At 39.6% G+C, this 21,958-nt stretch overlaps 2 protein-coding genes across 7 annotated transcripts in view; one reads left to right on the top strand and one right to left on the bottom strand.

Moving 5' to 3' along the window:
* cerkl (CERK like autophagy regulator) overlaps window positions 1-16,309 on the top strand; it is a 171,551-nt gene extending 155,242 nt beyond the window's left edge. Inside the window, exons 8-14 of the mRNA XM_069936236.1 lie at window positions 22-199; window positions 2,105-2,173; window positions 10,496-10,530; window positions 10,623-10,731; window positions 12,674-12,770; window positions 13,190-13,386; window positions 13,610-16,309. Of these exons, the coding sequence (XP_069792337.1) occupies window positions 22-199; window positions 2,105-2,173; window positions 10,496-10,530; window positions 10,623-10,731; window positions 12,674-12,770; window positions 13,190-13,386; window positions 13,610-13,691 (767 nt within the window). The 3' untranslated portion in view covers window positions 13,692-16,309. The remainder of the gene's footprint in view (window positions 1-21; window positions 200-2,104; window positions 2,174-10,495; window positions 10,531-10,622; window positions 10,732-12,673; window positions 12,771-13,189; window positions 13,387-13,609) is intronic.
* An 823-nt stretch (window positions 16,310-17,132) lies between these two features.
* The window catches only part of itga4 (integrin alpha 4), a 140,004-nt gene continuing 135,178 nt past the window's right edge, over window positions 17,133-21,958 (bottom strand). For 4 of the 6 annotated variants that reach the window (XM_069935867.1, XM_069935865.1, XM_069935868.1 and 1 more), the window contains 3 exons: window positions 21,627-21,719; window positions 19,710-19,829; window positions 17,133-18,130 (listed from right to left, as the gene is read on the bottom strand). In XM_069935867.1, coding sequence (XP_069791968.1) covers window positions 18,026-18,130; window positions 19,710-19,829; window positions 21,627-21,719 — 318 coding nt within the window. In that variant the 3' untranslated portion in view covers window positions 17,133-18,025. The other 2 variants (XM_069935866.1, XM_069935869.1) reach the window with 2 other exon arrangements.

Here is a 21,958-nt window from a genome sequence, read left to right as displayed (position 1 = left end):
TTCTGTACTTTTCTGCTTCAGGTAACCTTCAAGAAGTGGATGTTTGCACCTATAGTAGTCATAATAGGCTGCTTCGGTTTGGTTTCTCAGCCATGTTTGGCTTTGGAGGGAGAACATTGGCCTTAGCAGAAAAACATCGTTGGATGCCCCCCAAAGAACGAAGAGAATTTGTTGTCATCAAAACTTTGGCAAATCTGAAGTAAGATTTCCTTCGTCATTTCTGCTGGCAGCAATGTGATCTGACCAGTAGCCACATCTTCTCCTCCACTGTGCCTTTCCGTGTTCTGGAGAGACCATAACTTTCTGATCTACTTGTCTCTCCCCACCCACCCCTCCCTGACACCTCGCATTTTTCCAGCAACCTCAGGAAATACAATGTGTCCTTAGACTTCCTCCCTTACACCATTCAATGATTTCCATTGCCCTTCCAAGAAAGACAAAGACTTGCACGGACCTTTCCCAACCTTGTCTACTGCACTCAATGCTCCAGGTGAGACGCCCTCTACATTAGCAAGAATGATTTGCAGAGCATCTCTAATTCCCGGTTACATGCCATTTCAACTGATTCCCTCTCCCACACTGACCTGTCTATCCTGGCCTTGTGGATTCTGGTTCTTTCAGTGGACCTCACAAAATGACTTTACCAAAACTTTGTCTGGTGAATACTTCCTTTATTCTGCTGAATTGTGAGTTATCTGCACAGAGCCCCACAGAGATGCTCTTTCTGTGAAAGCTGGCAGAGACTGACCTCGCGTTCCACAGCTTTTTCCTTTGTCCTGCTCACACATAGGCGGAGTTACATTTGGCCCAATCAAAAGTTCACACAATACATTCTTACCCAATGTAATTCCTACTAAGTACAAATTCCATTGCTACAAATGATTGACAGCCTCTAATCAGACCTGCTCATTTGATTGGTTCAGGTAAATTCCTACAGTTGATCGTCGTGCTAATTGGTCCTTTTGAATTGCCATGCCAGCCTTAGTAAAATGCTGCAAAACCTAGCTACACTATCACTAGGTGTTAACCCTTTCCTTTCGCAGCCTCAAAGCAAACTAAAACAAAACCTCATATTCTGCTAATGGAATGAGATTTAAATTATCTATTACAAGCAACTCTTACCTCCTGTGTTTTAACTCTCCCCACACCCCCATCCAATCCACCTCCAGTCTTCCCATTTGTATCCCCTTTCTCATCTCTTCCACACCACCCATGTTTCCATGGGCAGCATGGTTAACAGTGTGATACTGTTGCAGCTCCAGCGACCTGGGTTGAAATCTGGCACTCTGTCAGGAGTTTGTATGTCCTCCCCGTGTCTGTGTGGGTTTTCCCTGGGTATTCAAGTTTCCTTCCACCTTTCAAAATGTACAGGGCTCTAGGTTAATTTGGGTGTAATTGGACAGCATGAGTTTAATTGGCTGGAATTAACTTTTATCCTGTTGTAAATAAATAAAATTTAAATCTACAACCCACAAATATAACTTATTGGACCTGGTTCCATCAGGCCTTCACTTCTCCCCTAATTGTTCTCAATATCACATTCCTTACTTATCAAATCCCAACACTGCTAGTCTTTGTGCACCTACCTAACATTCTCCATCCTTTCTCCATCTTCTACATTCCCTTCCCTATGTGGCTCGATCTGTTTTTTTTCCTTCTCCTTTTATCTGTTTGGTTGCACCAATCATCTCCGGCGCTCTCTCCTAACTCTGTTCTCACCTGGCTCCAACTGCCCATCATTCTTCATTCCTCTGCCAGTCACCTTCTTGCTTCTGACTCAATACTCCTCTCGATGTTGGCTACCTCTCCTCTTAACACTCAATCCTGATGCAGGGTCTCTACACAAAATGCCTTTCCACAGACCCTCTTCAACTCAAAGTGCTTATCCAGAAATTGTTTTCCTTCAGATTCCAGCCTCTGCAGCTTACTGTGTCTGAAGTTTACTATCCAAAAGATACATTGCTCACTTTACAGCATTGGAACCAACAAATGAAAGTCATATTTTTTAGCTTCCAATTTAGTTCTTACTCTATGTTATTTTTAACATGTTTTGGAGTCTGATATTAACATTAAGGTGATAAATAAAGACATCTCACCTTTTTAGGTCTGAAGATTGTGAATTATCATTTTTGTTATCAGAAAATACCCACTTGGAAAAACAAAATGGCACAAGGTGGGTGACAAGTGATTTTGTTTTACACACTGTACATTTCAGTTTAAAACAAATCTTTTGGATAACATTTTTTTAAAACTGGACATAGAACATGAAACAAATAAACTCCCTTTGGGATCTCCATCCATCCCAATCAAGATGACTTATTTACAGTTAAAGTCTGTTGTCACCCGACCTGAATTCATTAACTGTTTAGTCAACCAATGAAATTTATGTTGACCTACAAGCTGATAGAGTTAAATGCCATCACTAGATTCAGACACAAAGCTGTTTCTGAGCTTCTGAAAGATCTGATACCATTTCTTCTAAGTTCCTTTGAAAGCTAATGATATCTTGTCTCTGTCCTTATTTTGGCTTGTAGTAGAATGGGATTGTAAGTAGCCAGTCCATCAGTGTGTCACCCAGTACCTTGCTTGATGCATAAGATATAAGAACTGGATATCTAATGAGGTAAATTAACAAATGTTTAGGTATTTATAAACCTTTTTTATTGTCATTTGAAGAGTGAATTTTTGGTGTTTATCAAACATTCTAGCCCAGAAAAAAATCATAACATTTTGCATGTGGAGTATTATTTCCTCAGATAAAAATGTAAAGTAATGAATATTTTTCATTTATTTCTTAAATTGTTTGATGTTTAATCTTCAGCATTTATCTTGTGCATGTAACTTCTTCCTTTTGCTCTCTATGTTTAAAATATTGGTTGTCTGAGAGTGAAACTGAGGTAGAAGATCAGCCATGATCTTTTACCGAATGGTTGAACAAGCAAAAGTGGCCCCAAATGACCTCTTTGTGCTTTTATTTCTTAATTTTTTATGATTTTGTGCAATTTTTATTTGTATCCCCTTTGTCTAAGGCAGTGGTTCTCAACCTTTTTCTTTTCACTCACACCATGCCATCGGTGCTCTGTGATTAGTAAGGAATCACTTAAGGTGGGATGTGGGTGGAAAGGAAAGGTTGAGAATCACTGCTCTCTCCACCCAATTGTTACTGAAATATTTTGCTTGAGAAAAATTGTCATTCCTTTGGAGTTCTGAAACCATGCACAGAACAATTAAAACAGTGGTTTTCAACCTTTTTCTTTCCACCCACATCCCACCTTAAGCAATCCCTTACTAATCACAGAGCACCGATGGCATAGGGAATACTTAAGATGGTATGTGAGTGGAAAGAAAAAGGTTGAGAACCACTGGAAGGCAAATAAATTCTTAACTGTTTGCAATTATGCTTTGCAATGAAGAGAATTGAAGCCAGTAGTTTAAAGGACTTTATTAAAGAAATACAAACGCCATATACCACAGGGGAGTCTGGAGAAGCTCCTACTCCCAGCCAGCACTAGATTCAATTGAAACGCATCACTGCTGGTCCTGCACCTGCGCAATGTGCAGGCCCCAATGCGATCCTAATGGGCCAAGAACAACCGATTGTAGCAGATGTCTACATTCCACCTTTCAGTAGCTAACCCTCGCACGTCCTGGAACAGCAGTAAAAATTTCAACAGTAAAACTGCAATAAAAGGTTTCAAAACGTGGCAATGATTACTTACACCATCTCATACATGGTATACTACAGATACCAAAGTCCTTTCATATTGACACAGAGGCCAGTCAGTCCACGTACTTAGGGTGTGGCCTGTAAACGCGACCAGCTCGTGTTCGATACAGGCCATTGGATGAGGTGGAGGGTTGCGGCACTACATCCTGACCACTCTCCTCTGCTATGGTCCCAGGATAAGTATCCTCAGTTTCTATGGTTTTACCTGGAGACCATTGCTCACCCCAGGGGTTCCTTTCTAGGTCATTGGAATGGTTACAGCAGATTTTTGAAGTCTCTGAGGTGTTCTGTTCCATGGCTAACTCTCAAGGTAAATGGGTGGTGGTGTAAAGGTTAAGTTGGATTGTAGCGGGGCTGACTCGCGTACCATAAGGATGTGCCATTGGTTCCTTCGGTACTCCTTTCCCCTTGGATGAGATGAGGTATGATTGTGGCTCTTCGCAAGCTTTCACCACCACTGCAGGGCGGTAATATCCCTGCGGAGTCTGCATGCGTACAACCTGACCCTGGTGGAGTGGAGAGCGAGAGCTTGCAGTGTAGCCTTTCTATTTCCTTTCATGAAGATCTATTATAATACCTCTTTTATGCCAATCTCCTTTTGAGGAGCTATGCCTGGATGGATTCCGGCCTTATGGGTGCGGGCTTTAATAATTTTCTTGAGATCGGGATGGTCATGCGAGTCTGCCGTGACATCAGCCGTTGTGCCAGTGGACCCAATGTATTGTCTGAGGGTACATTCTTTAAGTTCAGGAGGTTCAGGAATACATCTATTTTGTCCCAGTGCAACCTCTCCATTAACTCTTTGGTGCTGTGGACCGCTCTCTCAGCCAGGCCGTTGGACTGGGGATACTCAGGGCTGCTGGTTTTGTGCTGGAAGTCCCACTTGGCAGCAAAGTCTCTGAATATTTGGCTAGAAAATTAGGTGCCATTGTCCAATAGTACTGTGTGTGGGGCCCCGTGCCCCACGAAATGGCACTTAAGCTTCGTTATAACTGTAGTTGCTGTAGCTTCCTTGAGTAGGTCAATCTTGAACCACCAGGAGGTACTGCTGCCGTTCTACTCAAAAATGTCCGTGGCAACAGTTGACCAGGGTAAGTCTGGCACAGGGTGGAGCTGCAGAGGCTCTTTGGCCTGTTGGGACTTGGTACTGTTGCACACGGCACAGCCCTGTACATGGTTGGTGATGTTTTCAGTCATCCCTGGCCAGAAAACGACATCTCTGGCCCTGTGCTTTGTCGCTTCAATGCCTGTGTGTCTCCTGTGGAGAATTATAATGCATGTGACTTTGTAGTCGCTTGGGAATAACTGGCCTCTGGCCATTCATAACAATGCCATCATCGATAACCACTTCATCCCTGAATGGGAAGAATGGACAGATTGTTACTGGCAGGCCCCTTTGCCTGTCTGGCCAGCCAGTCCTGATGTCAGCACTTAGGGCACCTAAAGTACTGTCCTTGGCAGTATGGGTCCAGAGTTCGTCCAGTCTGGACATCTCCTAAGAGATGTAGGAGATGGCCATCACGTCGCATGAATCTGCCTCTTCAGCCAATCACACTGTGCTTTTACTGGGGGCCCTTGACAGGGCGTCAGCCAAGTGCATTTCCTTGCCTGGCTTGTGGAGTATCTGGAAGTTATATTTCAGTAGACATAGCATCATGCGCTGGAGTCTCGTCAATGCTACGTGGATAGGCTTGTTGATAGTAGTCACTAGTAGAAGATGATCTGTTCGATGGTTATAGGTCTACTAAATATGTAATCATTACATTTGGAGCGTGCAAATACCACTCCTCCTCAATTGCAACTCCTCCTCAATTTGGGTGTATCTTGTTTCAATTTCTCTTAAGGATCCGGATACATACACCAGCGGCCTACCGTCTGGAGGCATGCTGCTCCCAACCCATGCTGCGAGGCATCACTCAGTAGTACCGAGCATTTAACGTCATGATAAAGCAAGAACCAGAGGACTAGTCGTATGCTGTTTGAGGGAGTCAAATGCTTTCTGCTCAAGATAACACTCCGCACTCTTGTGTGTAAGGTGCCTGAGTGGTGCGGTCAGCTCACTGGCATTAAGAATACATTTTCTAAGCTAGTTTTCCATTCCAAGGAACCTCTGTAATGTTGCTACATCAGTGGACAGCAGGTCTTGTTTTTGGTAGGATCGGCCTTCAGACCTTCACTAGTGAAAATACGCCCTACGTACCCCACCTGGTCCAGGCGGAACCTGCATTTCTAGTGACTGGGTCGAAGATTTACCTTCTTTGCTCTGTCCAGCACCTTTTCTAAGTTAACATCGTGCTCTATAACCATCTTTCCACTGACCAGGATATTATCAGTGAAGATGGTGCATGGGTAACTGGCAAAGATTTTCTCCATAGAGCGCTGGAGGACTTCACTGGCCAAGTTTATACCAAAGACGTTCTTAGAAATCTGTAACGACCGAAAGCTGTGCTAAAAGTGGTGAGTAGAGAAGAGCGATGGTCTAAGACAACCTGTCAAAAAGAGTTCTTAGCACGGTAAAACCATTGCACCAGCCATTTGGGCTGTGACCTCCTCTACGGTTCACATGGGATGGTGTGGTCTTTTGAGTGCCGTGTTTAGATCTCTGGAGTTGATCCATATTCTGATTTCGTTGGCGTCCTTTTTACCACTACCGTGGAGGACCAGTAGTCTTTACAGAGCATCATTAAAAAAGCTGAGAAGATCACTGGGATGTCCAGTTATTGACTGTCTATATAGGGCTCAAAGAATTATAGAAGATTCTTTCCATCCAGAGCACAGTACCCACTACCATCAAGGAGTTACCAGAGTATCAAAATTAGAAGTGCCCGGCTGGGTAATGGCATCTTCCCAAAGGTTGTGCTATTAATGAAGAGTATCCTGTAACCATGTAAATCATCCCAAATATTTATATACAGTACTCACAATAATGTTAGGGTCAAAGACACTTTTTTTTCCTTTATTTACCCTTGTGCTCCACAATTTGAAATTTGTAATCAAATAATTCACATGTAATTGAAGTGGACATTCCAGATTTAATTCAAAGTTATTTGTATACATTTTGGTTTGACCATTTAGAAATTACAGCACTTTTTATACATAGTCCCCTCATTTCAGGACACCATAACGTTGGAGTCATTTGGCTTCACCGTTGTTTGTGAGTACTCAGGTATGTTTCATTACTTTATTGGTGCAGGTATAAGAGAGCTGGGTTTGCTTATAAGCTTTTGATCACCTTTGGGGTCTGTCGTGGCCATTTTTCAACATGAGGACAGAATTGTGCCAATGTAAGTCTAAGAAGCAGTTATGTGGCTGAACAACAAGAATAAAACAAAAAGAGACATCACCCAAAACTTAGGATTATTAAAATCAACAGTTTGGAGCATCTGTAAGAAGAAAGAGTGCACTGGTGAGCTCAGTAATCACAAAGGAACTGCTATTCCAAGGAAGACCTTCACTGTTGTTGACAGAAAAATTCTCATCATAATGAATGAAAATTCCCAAACATATGTCTGACAGATCAGAAACACTCTTCAGCTGGCAGGTGTGGATATATTAATGACTACTGTCCACAGAAGACATCATGAAAGGAAATACGAAGGCTGCACTGCAAGATTCAAATCAGGAGTTATCAAAGAAAGGATGGCCAGATTACAGTTTTCCAAGTACTATTTAAAAGAGGCTGCAGAATTCTGGATAAAAGTCATGTGGACAGATGAGACCAAGATTAATCTGTAACAAAGTGATGGCAAGACCAAATTATGGCGGCATAAAGGAACTGCCAAAGAACCAAACCATGCCATCTTTGCCATGGGTTGCGTCTTGTGCAGCCTCTGTATTTGGGTGATATCTTTGCTTTTCAGCCTCATAACGGCTTATTTGGCTTTCACTGGCACAACTCTGGTCCTCGTATTGAAAAAAAGTAACTACATGTGATCAGAAACTTAGAAGCAAGTCTAGCTCTCTTATTCCTGCACCCATGAAGCAAATAAACATATCTGAGTAATCACAAACACCCATGAAGCCAAATATCCCAAAATTATGCTGCCCTGAAATGAGGGGACTGTGTATAAAAAGTGCTGTAATTTCTACATGGTCAAACTGAAATGTATACAAATAACCTTGAATAAAATCTGGAATGTGCACTTTAATTAAATGTGAATTGTTTGATTCCAAATGTATAACTGTGCAAAGAAAGGAAAGAAGTGTCTGTCTCAAAGTTTATGGAGGACACTGTATATTTATTTTGATTGTTTATGTGATCATTATGTACTGTGAATTGTGTGCACCGTGGTGTGGAGAGATTTTGTTTTGTTGGGTTGTATATGTACAATCAGATGATAATAAACTTGAACTTTAAATAGTGAGACATCTGGATGGAAATTCTTCCATCTGGCAGAAGCAGCATGGATTCAGGAAGGACAGGTTTTGTTTGTGAAATTGACTGGCATTCTTTGATATAACGAGAACAGTGCATAGGACAGAGAATCCCACAGCTCAGAAACAGGCCCGTGTGTGCAGGATGCAGAACGTCTGCAGAGAGACATCGATAGGCAACACTATTAAAGTGCAATCCAGGCCTGACTCTGGTACTGTCTGTAAGGAGTTTGTATATTCTCCCTCTGCGTGAGTTTCCTCCTGGTGCTCTGGTTTCCTCCCACACGTATAGAAATTGTAGGTTAATTGGTGTGGGATTTTCGGTTAATTGGTGCTGATAGGGGGGAGGGGGGGAGGTGTCAAGGGCCTGTGGGCTGGAATGGCCTGTTACCACGCTGAATGTCTAAATTTAAATTGAAGTGTAAGGGCAAGGATCTGGCAGATCAAATAAAATGTTGGTAAATGTGAGTTCATATGGAAGGAAGAATGTAGACCAGATAATTATTTAAATGGTAAAAGATTGTTGTTGTGCGGAGGGAGTTGGGCATGCTTACACAAGGTTGGTTTGTAGGTACAACAGGTAATCAGGAAAGCAAATAGAATGTTGGCCTTCATTGCTCGAGGGATTGAATTTATGAACAGAGAGGTTCTGCCACTGTACATGGTACTGGTAAGGCCACACCTGGGGTACTGGGTGTAGTTCTAATCTTCTTGCTTGAGAAAAGATATACTTAGCTTTGGAGATGGTGCAGAGGAGGTTCACTAGGATGAATCCAGAGATGAGGGGTTTAGCCTGTGAAGTAGGCATTGAGTCACCTGGGACTATATTCACAGGAATTTAGAAAAATGAGTGCAGATCCAGTAGAAAGATTAAATTATGAAAGGGATAGGCAAGATAAAGGCTGGAAATTGTTTCCATGGTTGGTGAGACTAGAACTGGGAACATAGCCTCAAGCTTTGGGAGAGTAGATTTAGAATGGAGGTAGGAAGAGCTACTTTTTCCCAGTGAGCAGTGATTCTGTGGAATTTTCTGCCTGAGAAAGCAGTAGATGAATTAAGGGGAAATGGGAAAAGGCAAGAAGTGGGGTATTGAATTGCAGAGCAGGCGCGATATGCCAGGTGACCGATTCCTGTTCCTATTTTAAAAATCAAAAGGAGAGCACACACCACAAATCTTGCAGAAACTGCCCGAGTGTTGCTTCTATCTTTTCACTTTTCAAAGGAGATCAGTGACATCTGTAGGTGGAACATCTTCCATCAGATTTAAATATCTACATCGAGGAACTAAGAGCTGAAACTAGGGAATAAATTGGGGCATGTGAATTTGATTTAAACTCTAATAAAGATGGGGCAAATGATACCTGGGTTTATGAGAGGGATTAGAGGTAAACAGTAGAAATCAAATGTTTCAATAATATGGGATATTTTTTTATTATCTGCTTAACATATGAATAGATGCTCTTTCTGGATGGTTCCTTGGGATTGAGGATGCTTTTATTCCAGTTTTGGGTTCTGTACCTGAAACACCATCAATAATCATAAAAGAATCAAGTTGTGAAACTGACCGGCTTTTATTAATTATAGACTAGAACAACCATCAACCTCATTGACTGATCAAGGCAGAGTGAAAATGGGGAGCATGCAAAGGGATGTGGGTAGGATCGGTCTCGGGAGGCGTGTCCAGCTGGCAGCAGCTAATCATAGCATAACGGGTTTACCACAGTACCATCTTCCACAGATGGGTTGGAAGTGTTCAATCGAGTGGGCAGATCAGTACTTTAAATGGTATGGGCCTTCTGCCTCTTATAGGGAGCCTCTCCAAATTCTTGAAGCATGCTTGCTTTTCACAATACTGTTCCAAATGCTTGTTCACACTCTGAGTGGTCATGGTCCAGACATTCCCAAGAGTTAGCATGGAGGCTTTGAGCACATCCTTGAATGTCTACCACGATCTCATGAAGGGGCTTGGAATTCCATTCCTGCTTTAGGCATGTAGTTGACGTCAGCTACCCATCATGCTGGACTGACTGTAACTAGGGCACTGGTGTCAATTAGCTTATCATTCAAATGAATTTGGAAGATTTTGTAGAGCATCTTGGCGTCTTCCCAGTGATTGGAAGCCAGACTTCACACAGCTTGATCTGAAGATAGTACTGAAACATGCATACAAGTTTTTGGCAGTCACTTCAGTCCCTTCTATTGTGAATGACTGCAATTGTGTACATTAGATGATTTTCAACAGCCTCTTCATTGCAATGAATATGTAGAAGAGAAGTTATTTTGTTGTCAAACATTGAAAGCTTTTACAGTATTTTCTAATGCTAATTCAGGCCATTACATTTATGTCAAAATTGATTCTTTTATATTGGCAAATGACTTTTTGATTGGTTTCAGAAATGTTGATGGAACAAATGCTGAGGAACAATGTAGTGAGTATTAAATCAGGTAAATAGATTTCAATCAATTTGAAACATCATTTTGTCTTTATGGCTAATTAACACTAATTTGTGGTGCTTTTCAGATAATGAAGATAAATGGAAAAGTATGCAAGGAAGTTTCCTCAACATTAGTATCATGGCTATTCCTTGTCTTTGTTCCATGGCACCAAGAGGCCTTGCACCAAACACGAGGTCAGTGAATTTAACCTGGCCCTTGCCTGTAATTTCCTTCTGCCTTGAGATTTTTGGATTAATTTACTCATTCTTATGGACCTTTAAGGATGTTAAGCAAGTTAATACTGTTACGACATAGACCAGCGGCAATAGAAATTCACCAAGGCAATGGTGTCTTCAAAACAATAATTGTTATTAATAACAAAATCTTACTTGACTCTAAACTTAAGTTTTTGGCATGTTAAAATTTTTGGCATGTTAAAATTTTAAAATAGGAACAGGAATCGGTCACCTGGCATATCGCGCCTGCTCTGCAATTCAATACTCCACTTCCTGCCTTTTCCCATTTCCCCTTAATTCATCTACTCTTCATGTGTGTGTGGCAGATCCCAAACCATTACAGTTTAGGCACAATTCTGAAGCGTTTATTCAAATTTAAAGTTCAGTTTTAGAAATCTTTTGTGTTGAAACTGATCCTTTAAATTGTTGCTCAAAAGTTTGCAAACTCATGAATTCTTGTAGATTTGCTTCCAGAGAAATATTTTTTCATACGAATTACTTTTTCACAAATTCCCCTCTCTTGTGTGGAGGTTTCTGAACTTGTGCTTCACATGATGATTTCACCAACCCAGACAAAATTAAATGGGCATGGCAGAACTGCCTTCTCTTGACAAAGAGACAGTCGAAGTGGCCCTTTCCTTTGAAAGCCACTGATTCTGTGTTCCTTCCCTGTCAAAGAGAGAATACACAACAGTACCTCTCTCATTGAAGGTTACTGCATCACCCACCAACTTCAGATGAAGCATGGTTCAGTTTTAAAGATGCCTTCTTGATGTGTTCCAATGACATGACATCACCACTAGTTTTGTTTGAAGTTCATTTCTTCCAAAAGTTTATGAGCAAATGCCTCTAAATTGTCTATGCAGCTAACAAACAGATGGCTTTTTTTGCCTCTGAGCAACCATCCATTGTTTTCAAACTTTCACTAGAACAATCCCTTTGCTTTTAATACTCTGCCAACTTCAGCCAAGCAGTCTCCAAAAGACTTGTCTGATAACACAAATGTGTGATCTGTCTTGTGTAAATGTCCCTGGATCAACCCAGAAAGTTCCTTTACTAAAAAAAATTATAAAAATTAATAATGACATGATTCTGTAACAAATACAATAATATTTTAGTTATAAAAGGTTTAATCTGGTCATGAAATGGCTGGCATAAAAATGGAATGGTGTTCTTAATTTTAATGAATGAAGAGTAAGATTTTATTTAAAATAAGCTTGACTGTATCATTGTGCTCTAAGCAGGGAGACTTGCTTAAACAATTTATGTAAATCTTTTAAACAACCATCAAATCCTTAATACAAAGCAAAGGATATCACTTTATTCTTTACTTTCTAGACCAGAATGGATTATTTTGATTAAGACGGACGGATCCATATGCCACAAGAAACCTCCATGATTTTTTTCACTTTAAAAATATAGTGTATTTACGACATAGGAACATAGGAAGTAGGAACAGGAGTCGGCCAAAAATGGCCCATCGAGCCTGCTCCGCCATTGAATAAGATCATGGCTGATCTAATTTATGGCCTAACTCCACCTACCTGCCTTCTCCCCATATCCCCTAATTCCTCTATCATGTAAAAATTTATCTAACCGAATATGTCTACTGACATAGATCAGCAGTAATAGAAATTCACCAAGGCAAACTTGTCAAATGCTACACCAGTAAAACAAAACTAATCTTTATTGACAATAATTTCTTACAATCAATAAATATTCATTAAGATGTTCTTCGGTCCATTGTTTGAACATTTAAAACAGCTATTCACAGACATCACCGACAGTAATTTATCACACATGGGATTACAACCAGAAATAATTTGTGCATAGTGTAGGTTTTATTGTCCTGCACAAGTTGAGCAATAACTGCCTCTCTTTACTGTATTTTCTATTTTAGGTTGGATAATGGAAGCATGTCACTTATTGCTGTCCGAAATAGTACTCGAGCAGATTTTATAAGATACCTGAAGCGGATTGGTAATCTAAAGAATCAGGTAAAATCAACATGTTTTGTTAAATCCAGTTAATTTGTTTTCCTACATTAATAATACAGCCTATAGGCTTCTAGTAGCATTATCATCCCAAAAAGAATGAGCTTCTTGGCACAAGACATGTATAATAGATGTTTTCCTAATTTAAACCATGTTGTTGCCTAATCCAGATTAGCTCAACCTGCCTCCTTTATTTGTTATGTACTCTTTATGTCAATCAGCAATTGATTAGAGAGATTTTGTTTTAAGTAAAGAACAATGAATTACACTGAAAAGGCTGAAATACTCATTTCAGTGACCATCCTCAAATTAGCATTACTGAGCTTTTAAACCAGTCTGATGAGATTTTTGGTATGTTGTGGTTTTAAGTTCCAAACATCTTTGTTTTCCTCCTTACTTTAATTTGTTTTTATTGCTTGTAGTTTAACTTTCCCTTTGTGGAGACCTACACAGTCCAGGAAGTTAAAATACAATCAAACATTAAAAACACTTGCATGGAGGAGACATCAGATAAGGCAGATGGAGGTTCACGCTGCCCGTCAGTAAGTTCTTTAAAAGGAAGTTGTCCGTGGAACATTGATGGTGACTTAATGGAAGAATCTTCAGAAGTTCATATAAAGTAAGTATTGACTATTGTCAGATACCAGTGTGACTTGTTTTAAGACCTTCAAAACTCAAAGGAAACAACGTCCCATGTTTGCCGTTTTGATGCTTCAAAAAGTCTTTTTAAATAAAACTCGTTTCCAGTCCAAGATTAATCATTCTTTTATTATATTCGAACACTGACTCTATTCTGTACCAATTCTCTGTGTAAATGAATATTATTTATTTTACTTTCACAGGATCCACTCACAGCTAATTACTCTGTATGGAAGAAATATTGAAAAATGCGATGATCCCACAGTAAAGTGTGGTTGTCTGTAGTGAAAAGAATATCAAAAATATACTGATCATAAAGCAGTTTGTAACTCTGCAACAACTTTTATAAAATAGCAACATTTGTTGAGAATTTAAATATACCAAATTATTTTTTTAATTGTTTTTAGAAAAGCATACCTCTATGAAAATATATCCATTGATTACTAGATTAAGATTGTGCAAAATATTTGTTATTTGAAGTTATCAATAGGTTTAAATGATTGAAATTGTTACACCCAAGACAAACAAATGATCTCTCATTTTACAAGAGTTCAAAGCAGTTTTGTGGTGTGGCCAAGAGAACAAGACTCTGTGCAGCTCCTCTGCCTGTGATTAGTTTAATATTAATCTAAGTATAGCCCAACACTGGAAGTTGTACATTTTAAAGAAGGTAATTTATTAAATTTAAAACAAAATCATGGTTTTTAATATGTATGGTTTGCAGTTAAGAAAATGAAGCTTTAGAAATAAAATTTAAATGACCTAATACATTCTTTAATCTAATAATGTGAGCATTTATTTTAATATTTTTGTGGATTTTCTGATTGGTATTACATTTCTGCTGTATGACATATCCAATCATATTTTTAGAAGTTTCCAATATAGATTCACCATTCATATCTCTTTGAAAATGTAAAATATCTCGACAAAATGATTTTATTGTTGTTCTTGCAACTGTCTGACCACTTTGCATAGGTTAATATGAACCACTGAATTTTTTAAAATAATGAAATGTAATCTTTTGTATAAATGAAAATGCTCTTCCAAATCAATAACACTGGACAACAGTTTTTTTTCAAAAGGTTTGCTTCCTGAAAAAAAAATTGGGGATTATGATAGACAACTTCAAGCTGAACGCAAAGATAATTTCAGATTTGCTGCATCACGTAGGAAGTTGGAGAAACCTTAAATTAACTTTAATATTGAACTTAGCATGTTTAATTGTGGAACGACGCTGACTCATTGCATTAGTTCAACTAACCTAAAATTGTTTTGCCACTGATTTTCATTTGTACTCAGCATCTGATGCCTCTCGTGCCAGTGTGCAACTATTGTCGGCCAGCGTAGATGGATTCCAGTTGCCCTGATACTGCTTTTCCATGGTCGCCATGTCCTGGTAAAACCTTTCACCATGTTTGTCACTGCACTAGGATCAGCTGAGAAGTCCAAGTGCGAAGGCAGAAAGTGAATTTCCAATGACATGTTGCCCTTCATGACTTTGTATGCTTGAAGTCGACTTAAAATATGACAGGGAAATCACAGGTTATAGCTTAAAAACAGTGATGGAAAAACATTAAAGATGACTTTCATTTCTTTCTTTCTTTGGCTTGGCTTCGCAGACAAAGATTTATGGAGGGATAATGTCCACGTCAGCTGCAGGCTCGTTTGTGGCTGACAAGTCCGATGTGGGACAGGCAGACACGGTTGCAAGGGAAAATTGGTGGGTTGGGGTTGGGTGTTGGGTTTTTCCTCCTTTGTCTTTTGTCAGTAAGGTGCGCTCTGCGGTCTTCTTCAAAGGAGGTTGCTGCCCGCCGAACTGTGAGGCGCCAAGATGCACAGTTTGAGGCGATATCAGCCCACTGATGGTGATCAATGGGGCAGGCACCAAGAGATTTCTTTAGGCAGTCCTTGTACCTCTTCTTTGGTGCACCTGTGTCACGGTGGCCAGTGGAGAGCTCGCCATATAACACGATCTTGGGAAGGCGATAGTCCTCCATTCTGGAGACATGACCTACCCAGCGCAGTTGGATCTTCAGCAGCATGGATTCGATGCTGTCGGCCTCTGCCATCTCGAGTACTTCGATGTTAGGGATGAAGTCGCTCCAATGAATGTTGAGGATGGAGCGGAGACAACGCTGGTGGAAGCGTTCTAGGAGCTGTAGGTGATGCCGGTAGAGGACCCATGATTCGGAGCCGAACAAGAGTGTGGGTATGACAACGGCTCTGTATACGCTAATCTTTGTGAGGTTTTTCAGTTGGTTGTTTTTCCAGACTCTTTTGTGTAGTCTCCCAAAGGCTCTATTTGCCTTGGCGAGTCTGCTGTCTATCTCGTTGTCGATCCTTGCATCTGATGAAATGGTGCAGCCGAGATAGGTAAACTGGTTGACCGTTTTGAGTTTTGTGTGCCCGATGGAGATGTGGGGGGGCTGGTCGTCACGGTGGGGAGCTGGCTGATGGAGGACCTCAGTTTTCTTCAGGCTGACTTCCAGGCCAAACATTTTGGCAGGTTCCGCAAAACAGGACGTCAAGCGCTGAACAGCCTAAAATTCATAATACACCCAAAAGTCTTCTGGAAAAAAAATCTTCATTGTCCAGTGGAATGAATTGTTTTTAATCTCATATACGTGGCGAAAAAGAGAGCAAAGTTCTCCTATTGACAGGTATGCTACTCTGTCATTAATTACCCACAATTTGTCAGTATGTTATTATTTTTCCTCAATAAATTCTGTTAACATTTGCAACTCATTTTACTCAGTAGCCTTGATTGTAATTCAAGTAGGTGATCAACATAGACTAAGCCCAAAATTTCACTGCTTCATTTGAAAATTGGAATTACAGGGGCTCCCCATCTTAAGATTTTTTGAAGTTAAAATAACATGACTGTTGTTATTTACTTATGTAATACCTTAAAGTCATCGTTGATTTTTCCAATAAACATTGATAATTCCTCTAAGGTCTATTCTTTGTAGCCTCCTTGGTCAATCACTTCTTTTAGTTCAGTCGGAAAGCTTGCAGGGACTGATACACCACTGTCGGTGTTATAGAAGGAATACCTGTATTCCTTTTCGACTCATGACGGGTGTGCCAGAATGCAACCCCATTGCAAGTCGAGGACCACCAGCATTATTTTTTTCCTTTGAGATTCATTTCTTTTAACTCAGAGGTTACATGTAGCAACCTCATAATTAGATAATGTAGATGTAATCAAATACTGATAATTTGTGTACTGTTTTATGGCCAGTATTTGTAACTTTTTAGTCTTCTAGTGGTATTTCTTAAAACAGTCATTAGTCCAGCAGTTGTACCTTGCTTACATTCACTTTTCCCATGAGTTCATATGTCGTCTGCATGCTAGGAGTTGAGCTTAAATTAATTTTTCGGCTCATGGACGGATCACAGTTACGTTGTTTCACATCTGCAGCCTCCTTTGTTCCCAACAAAGGTAGCATTTTGCGTATGTTAGGTAGAGATCCATGGTATGGGATTTTGGGGAGAAAGTTGAAATCTGCTGGAATATCTTTGGAAGTGTTGAAGCCAGGAGTAAGTAACTCTATATGCATCTAAATAAAGATGTGCGATAAAGTAGGAAGAGACAAAAGAGAAACTAGGAGGAGTAAAGGCCTGGAATGAAGGAAGAGGCATGGGTGAGAAGAAAGGGGTCAGCCTTCAATGAGGAAATATATTGAAAACCTCGAGAATTATTTCCAGAAAAAAAAGCTTACAACGGAGTTGTAAAGCATGTTTAATTTTTCTCTATTGCATCATCTAGTGGCCATTATTTGTCATTAATTTTAGAGATTGGCATAATAATGGTAAAATCTTATTTAAAATAATGACTGACAAATACATTGCTATAGAATGTAATTAACAAATAAATCTCTTGTGCTTACCTATTACAAGCAGAAATAATTACATTTCCAAATCCAGTCATTTAAAATCATCCCTGCAAGTTTCCAACATCTTTATTTAAAATAATTTTGCACTGACAGTTTACATTTTGTAATTACACCACCACCATCCTCTCAACTTCTACAGAAAATTATAATTTCAAGTTACAAACATATGCTCCTGGAAAGGGCATATTGTTACATCTGGTAAAAATATTCTTGAGGAATTAACCAAGAATAGATTCAGTACTTCTTAGAGTAACGATTTTGGAAGGGGGGGGGGGGGGTGGAAACAATATGGGAGGTAGTTCCAGTCGTCTAAGACAAGCAATTCCAAAGGTAACCATCACGATTCATCTCTTCCCATGTATATTAACATGGGGTTAACTCTGATCCATATGGACATTTCTCATTGGAGCTCAGTCTTGCTCAGATTTCGCTGCACATTAATTTCGGCAGGGGTTTCCCATTTTGAAAAATGAAGCAATTTTTTTTTTAAAAAGAGATATTTAATAAACTATTAAAGTCCTCTTAGACTTTGAGAGAAAGCAGTTTACCACATGTCAACATTTACAGATAGTCTATGGGCAACACAGTCCTCGTTACTGAGATCTTGTTATATATACCAAGCCCGCTGTCCTGTGCCTCCAGAGGTCAAGAGGGAGAGCAAGATTGGCTCCCTCCATCCATTTCAATGAGGTTCTCCAAGTGACCTGATTTTTGCTGGCACTACTATTTTACAATACTAAGGGCCATGAGACTATCTTCTTCCATTTGATCGATTGGTGTCCATCTTCCATTCATTTCATTGATATATTTTCTTTTGAAGAATCCGTTCTAAATGGAAGGGTGGAGAGAGGGACATGGAGGAAAATTACAAATTAGTTTCTTGAGTTAGTACAGAGTTGCTGTGCAGAAATGTAAAAGGCTATCAATTATATTAGAGTCCTGGAGTCAATTGGTGGCTGAGATGATGTCTCTCATCTCTGACTTAACTGAAAGCCAATTTGGAATCACCTTTGCAGGTACGGCAAATGTTATATGGATTAAGTGGTATAACCAGTCAAGGCAAAGGTAAATATCAGTGACACAGAGGTTCTCTCTTCTTTTGTTTAATGTTTGACGAGATTAAAATACATTTTAACTTTGAACATTTTTGAGGAAAGTTGTATGCCTTTTCCCCTCTCCCTGGAAATCAAACAAGTATCCACTTGCCTGGCATTATTCTGTCCAGATAATTTGCTAGCTTTTCCAGACAGTAAAGCCAATCACCAAAACCTGGGGTTGGGGTCTGAGGGGCAGGGGGGACCAAAATTGATATGATCTACTGAGATCATTTTTTTTCCAAGAAGGCTCGCAAAATGAGGGCGAACCCCGACCACCCCACATGCAGCATCTCCCATTGGGAAAAATATAGAAGTATCCGAGCCAGAACCACCAGGCTAGGGAACAGATTCTCCCATTGGCAGTCAGACTGGTGTATGACTATAATTACAGGATTATTGATTCTAACAAAACTAGTGAAATAATTTCTTCAGAAAATTTCAGAATTTCATGTTCAGCAAAATCAAAACTTTTAAGAAATGTGATTTTATGTCCCGCACTAATTTTCCATTCTGTAGATGTTTAAGTTATTTTAAATATTAAGCACATCACTCTGCTTTGTTGTCAACAGAAACCTTGGCCATTTTACCCATTTAATGATCTCACTGGTACATGACAGCAACCAGTTTCAAAAAGGGAAATTTCCATAGACCCTGATAATTCTTCACTAGAAAATTACTTTTCAATGAATCAGTGTACAATATTTAACCCCCTTTAAAAACCATGTAATATTTCTCATGAACTAGGATACAATGGGCAGATCAACAGTAATTGTAAACTTAATAAACCACTAAATATTTCAGGTACCCATTCTTCGACAAAGCTTAACGTTACCAAGTTTTTATTTTGCAAAAACATGGCATAAGATTTTTAATCATAGATTCTACACTGTGCACGGGTAGACTTGAAGCGGCCGTTTACCCGACAGCAACGTTCAATTTGGTTCGTCAGAAATTACAAGTACTTACAAGGTACAAACTGTGAGCTTGTGTTTCAAGTCAACAAGTTTTTATTAGGAAAAGTGAATGGGAAATGAGAAAATTAAAGGGTGGGCCGAGAGATCGGGTAGAAGGCATGACAAAAGGGTGTGATAATACTATTCAAAAGATTTTCTTGACAAGTTGTCACGAAAGAGGTGCAGATACCAACAGCAAAATCTTTACCAGCTTCTGGTTGCAAAATAAATGGGTCTAGTTCTTACGATCGGAATTGATCCCAGATGAAAAGTAAATATTGTCCCTTTTGCTGTACAAGAACAATGGATAAAGAGAGAAGTAATTTTAATTACAGAATGGATTGATTTTAATCTTACCTTCAATAATGCATATATGAGGATAAAAAATATTAAAACCATCAGGAGAAATCCGATTATAATAATTCCTATTGTAACTTTAATTCTTGGTTTAAAGTTATAATATGCTTCCATCATAATCTAGATGGAAAAAAAAGTCAATTCATTCAATTATAATACGTTCAAAAAATAACAGAAATGAAGCAACTTACACAACTTTGATTCCCATTTATAGTCAAACTTAGCCAAATTATGAAAGAAAATAAATACCTGGTTCAACTGCAGAAAATTACAATCAAGAATTAAATGATTAGTATTTATAAATGTAAAGGAGAAAATAGATTGTTTGCAAGTAACAAAGCAAATCAAATATGATAAAATACATATTCCTCATCGTGAAGTGGGTTCAGGGAGTAGCGAGGCACCAGACTGGAACAGAGTTGGAAAATATTCACACTCCAGCCGGAAGGGAAGGAGCAGCGAATGAGAAGAAGGCAAGGAAAGTTGCACAACAGTAACGTGCCAGTTAATCGCTTCTCCGATGTGTTCCAAAAAAAACGTCATCTGTCAAGATGCTGTAATTTTAACTGCTCGTTCTTGTAAAACCATTGGTTATTGAAATATCAATAATCCTGCAAGATGTTTAAGAGCAATTATATAACTACAAATGATGCTTTTTTTTAAAAAAAATGAGGGCTTCATACAAAAAAATGCATCAATGTTAATAGTATAATTTGCTATTATCATACAATACAGGTTGTAGAATGGGAACATAGCTCTCGAATCCTACATTTTCTCTGCTTGAAATATAAATGGAACTGGTTATACCTACACAAGAATAGACACTTCAGTACAAAACTGGATCTGTGGCCACATTCCACCCAAGAAATTGCAACTGCAAATCACTGAGGGATACACATGAATCAAAATTAAATTTTTAATGGGAGCCACACACAATATGCAGTGAATTGGACAGCCAGGTTTGTAAGAAGTGTATAATCAAGATTTCAGGCTGAACTCCATCAGGAATGGCAAAAAAACTCTGAGATGCCCAAACAAAAGGCTGGTGGGGACAGGATGGGCACAGGTTGGCAGGTGATAGATGAATATAGGTGGGGGAGGGAATAAATGTAAGCTGGGAGGAAGGGCCAAAAGGTTGAGCACGATGCTCTCTGATAGGAGGAAGGGAAGGGGTCAGGAGCTGGAGGAAGAAAGAAAGGTATGCATGCTGGGCAGGTAGAGGGGGGAAAGAAAGGGAAAGGAGCCAGAGAGATGAGAAAGCCGGTGGGGGGGGGGGGGGGGGGGTTGGTTGAGAAAACAAAGGGATGGGGTGCAGCTACTGGAAATTGGAGAAGTCTTGATTGGACACTGTCAAGACAGAATGTAAGGTGTTTCTCCAATTTGCATGGAGTCTCAATGTAGCAGTATAGGAGGGCATGTCGTGTCAAAATGGGAAGTGGAAATTAAATAACTGGCCATAGAGATCCTGGATGTTGCAATGGACCGAGTTAAGGAGCTCGACATGCGATTTCCCCCAAGCTGTATCCAGTCTCCATGACATAGAGCAGAACATACCAGGAGCACCTGATCCAGTAAGTGACCTGTTATGTGGGTGTCTGCTCATCTCTTTCTATTCCTGATGAAGGATTTTGGCCTGATATGTTGACTATATTGCCTTCCATCAATGCTGCTTGACCTGCTGGGTTCTTTCACCTTTTTGTGCATTGCTCCAGTTTGCCACCATCTGAAATCTCTTTTGGTTAAATCCTATTTCTAACTTTCATCCCCAGAATAAATACACCAGATTATAGATTGTAGTTTACAAGGCCTTAAGAAGGAACAGTCTGTTTGTAACACAATTAAAATTTCATTAATTATATCCAGAACAGTAATTGGTTGACCTGATTTTTCCCTTACACTCCTCATTTAAATACCTACAGTCATGTTCACATCTCCAATTTCTACAACGTTGAGATTTTGTCCTGATGATGCAACAGCTTCTGTAAAAAACCTAGTTGAAGCAGCAGAATCCTGTTGGAATAAAATGTCAATTTTGTACAGTTTAAATACAGAAATACTACAGTAAAAGAAAAGCTCATTTTCTGCCATTATTTTAAAGCCTGTTTCCCTCCAAAATGGAGGCACATAGGAGACCGCAGATGCTGGAATCTGAAGCTAAAGACGAGGATTTTGGCCCGAAATGCTGACCGTTTTTCTCACGGCCTGCTGAGCTCCACCACTAGATTGTGTTTAGCTTCTCTACAAAATGT

Source organism: Narcine bancroftii, chromosome 4 (assembly GCF_036971445.1).
Source record: "Narcine bancroftii isolate sNarBan1 chromosome 4, sNarBan1.hap1, whole genome shotgun sequence".
Classification (NCBI taxonomy): Eukaryota; Metazoa; Chordata; class Chondrichthyes; order Torpediniformes; family Narcinidae; genus Narcine; species Narcine bancroftii.
The sequence above is the reverse complement of the archived record's forward strand: the minus strand, read 5'-3'. Positions and strand labels throughout refer to the sequence as shown.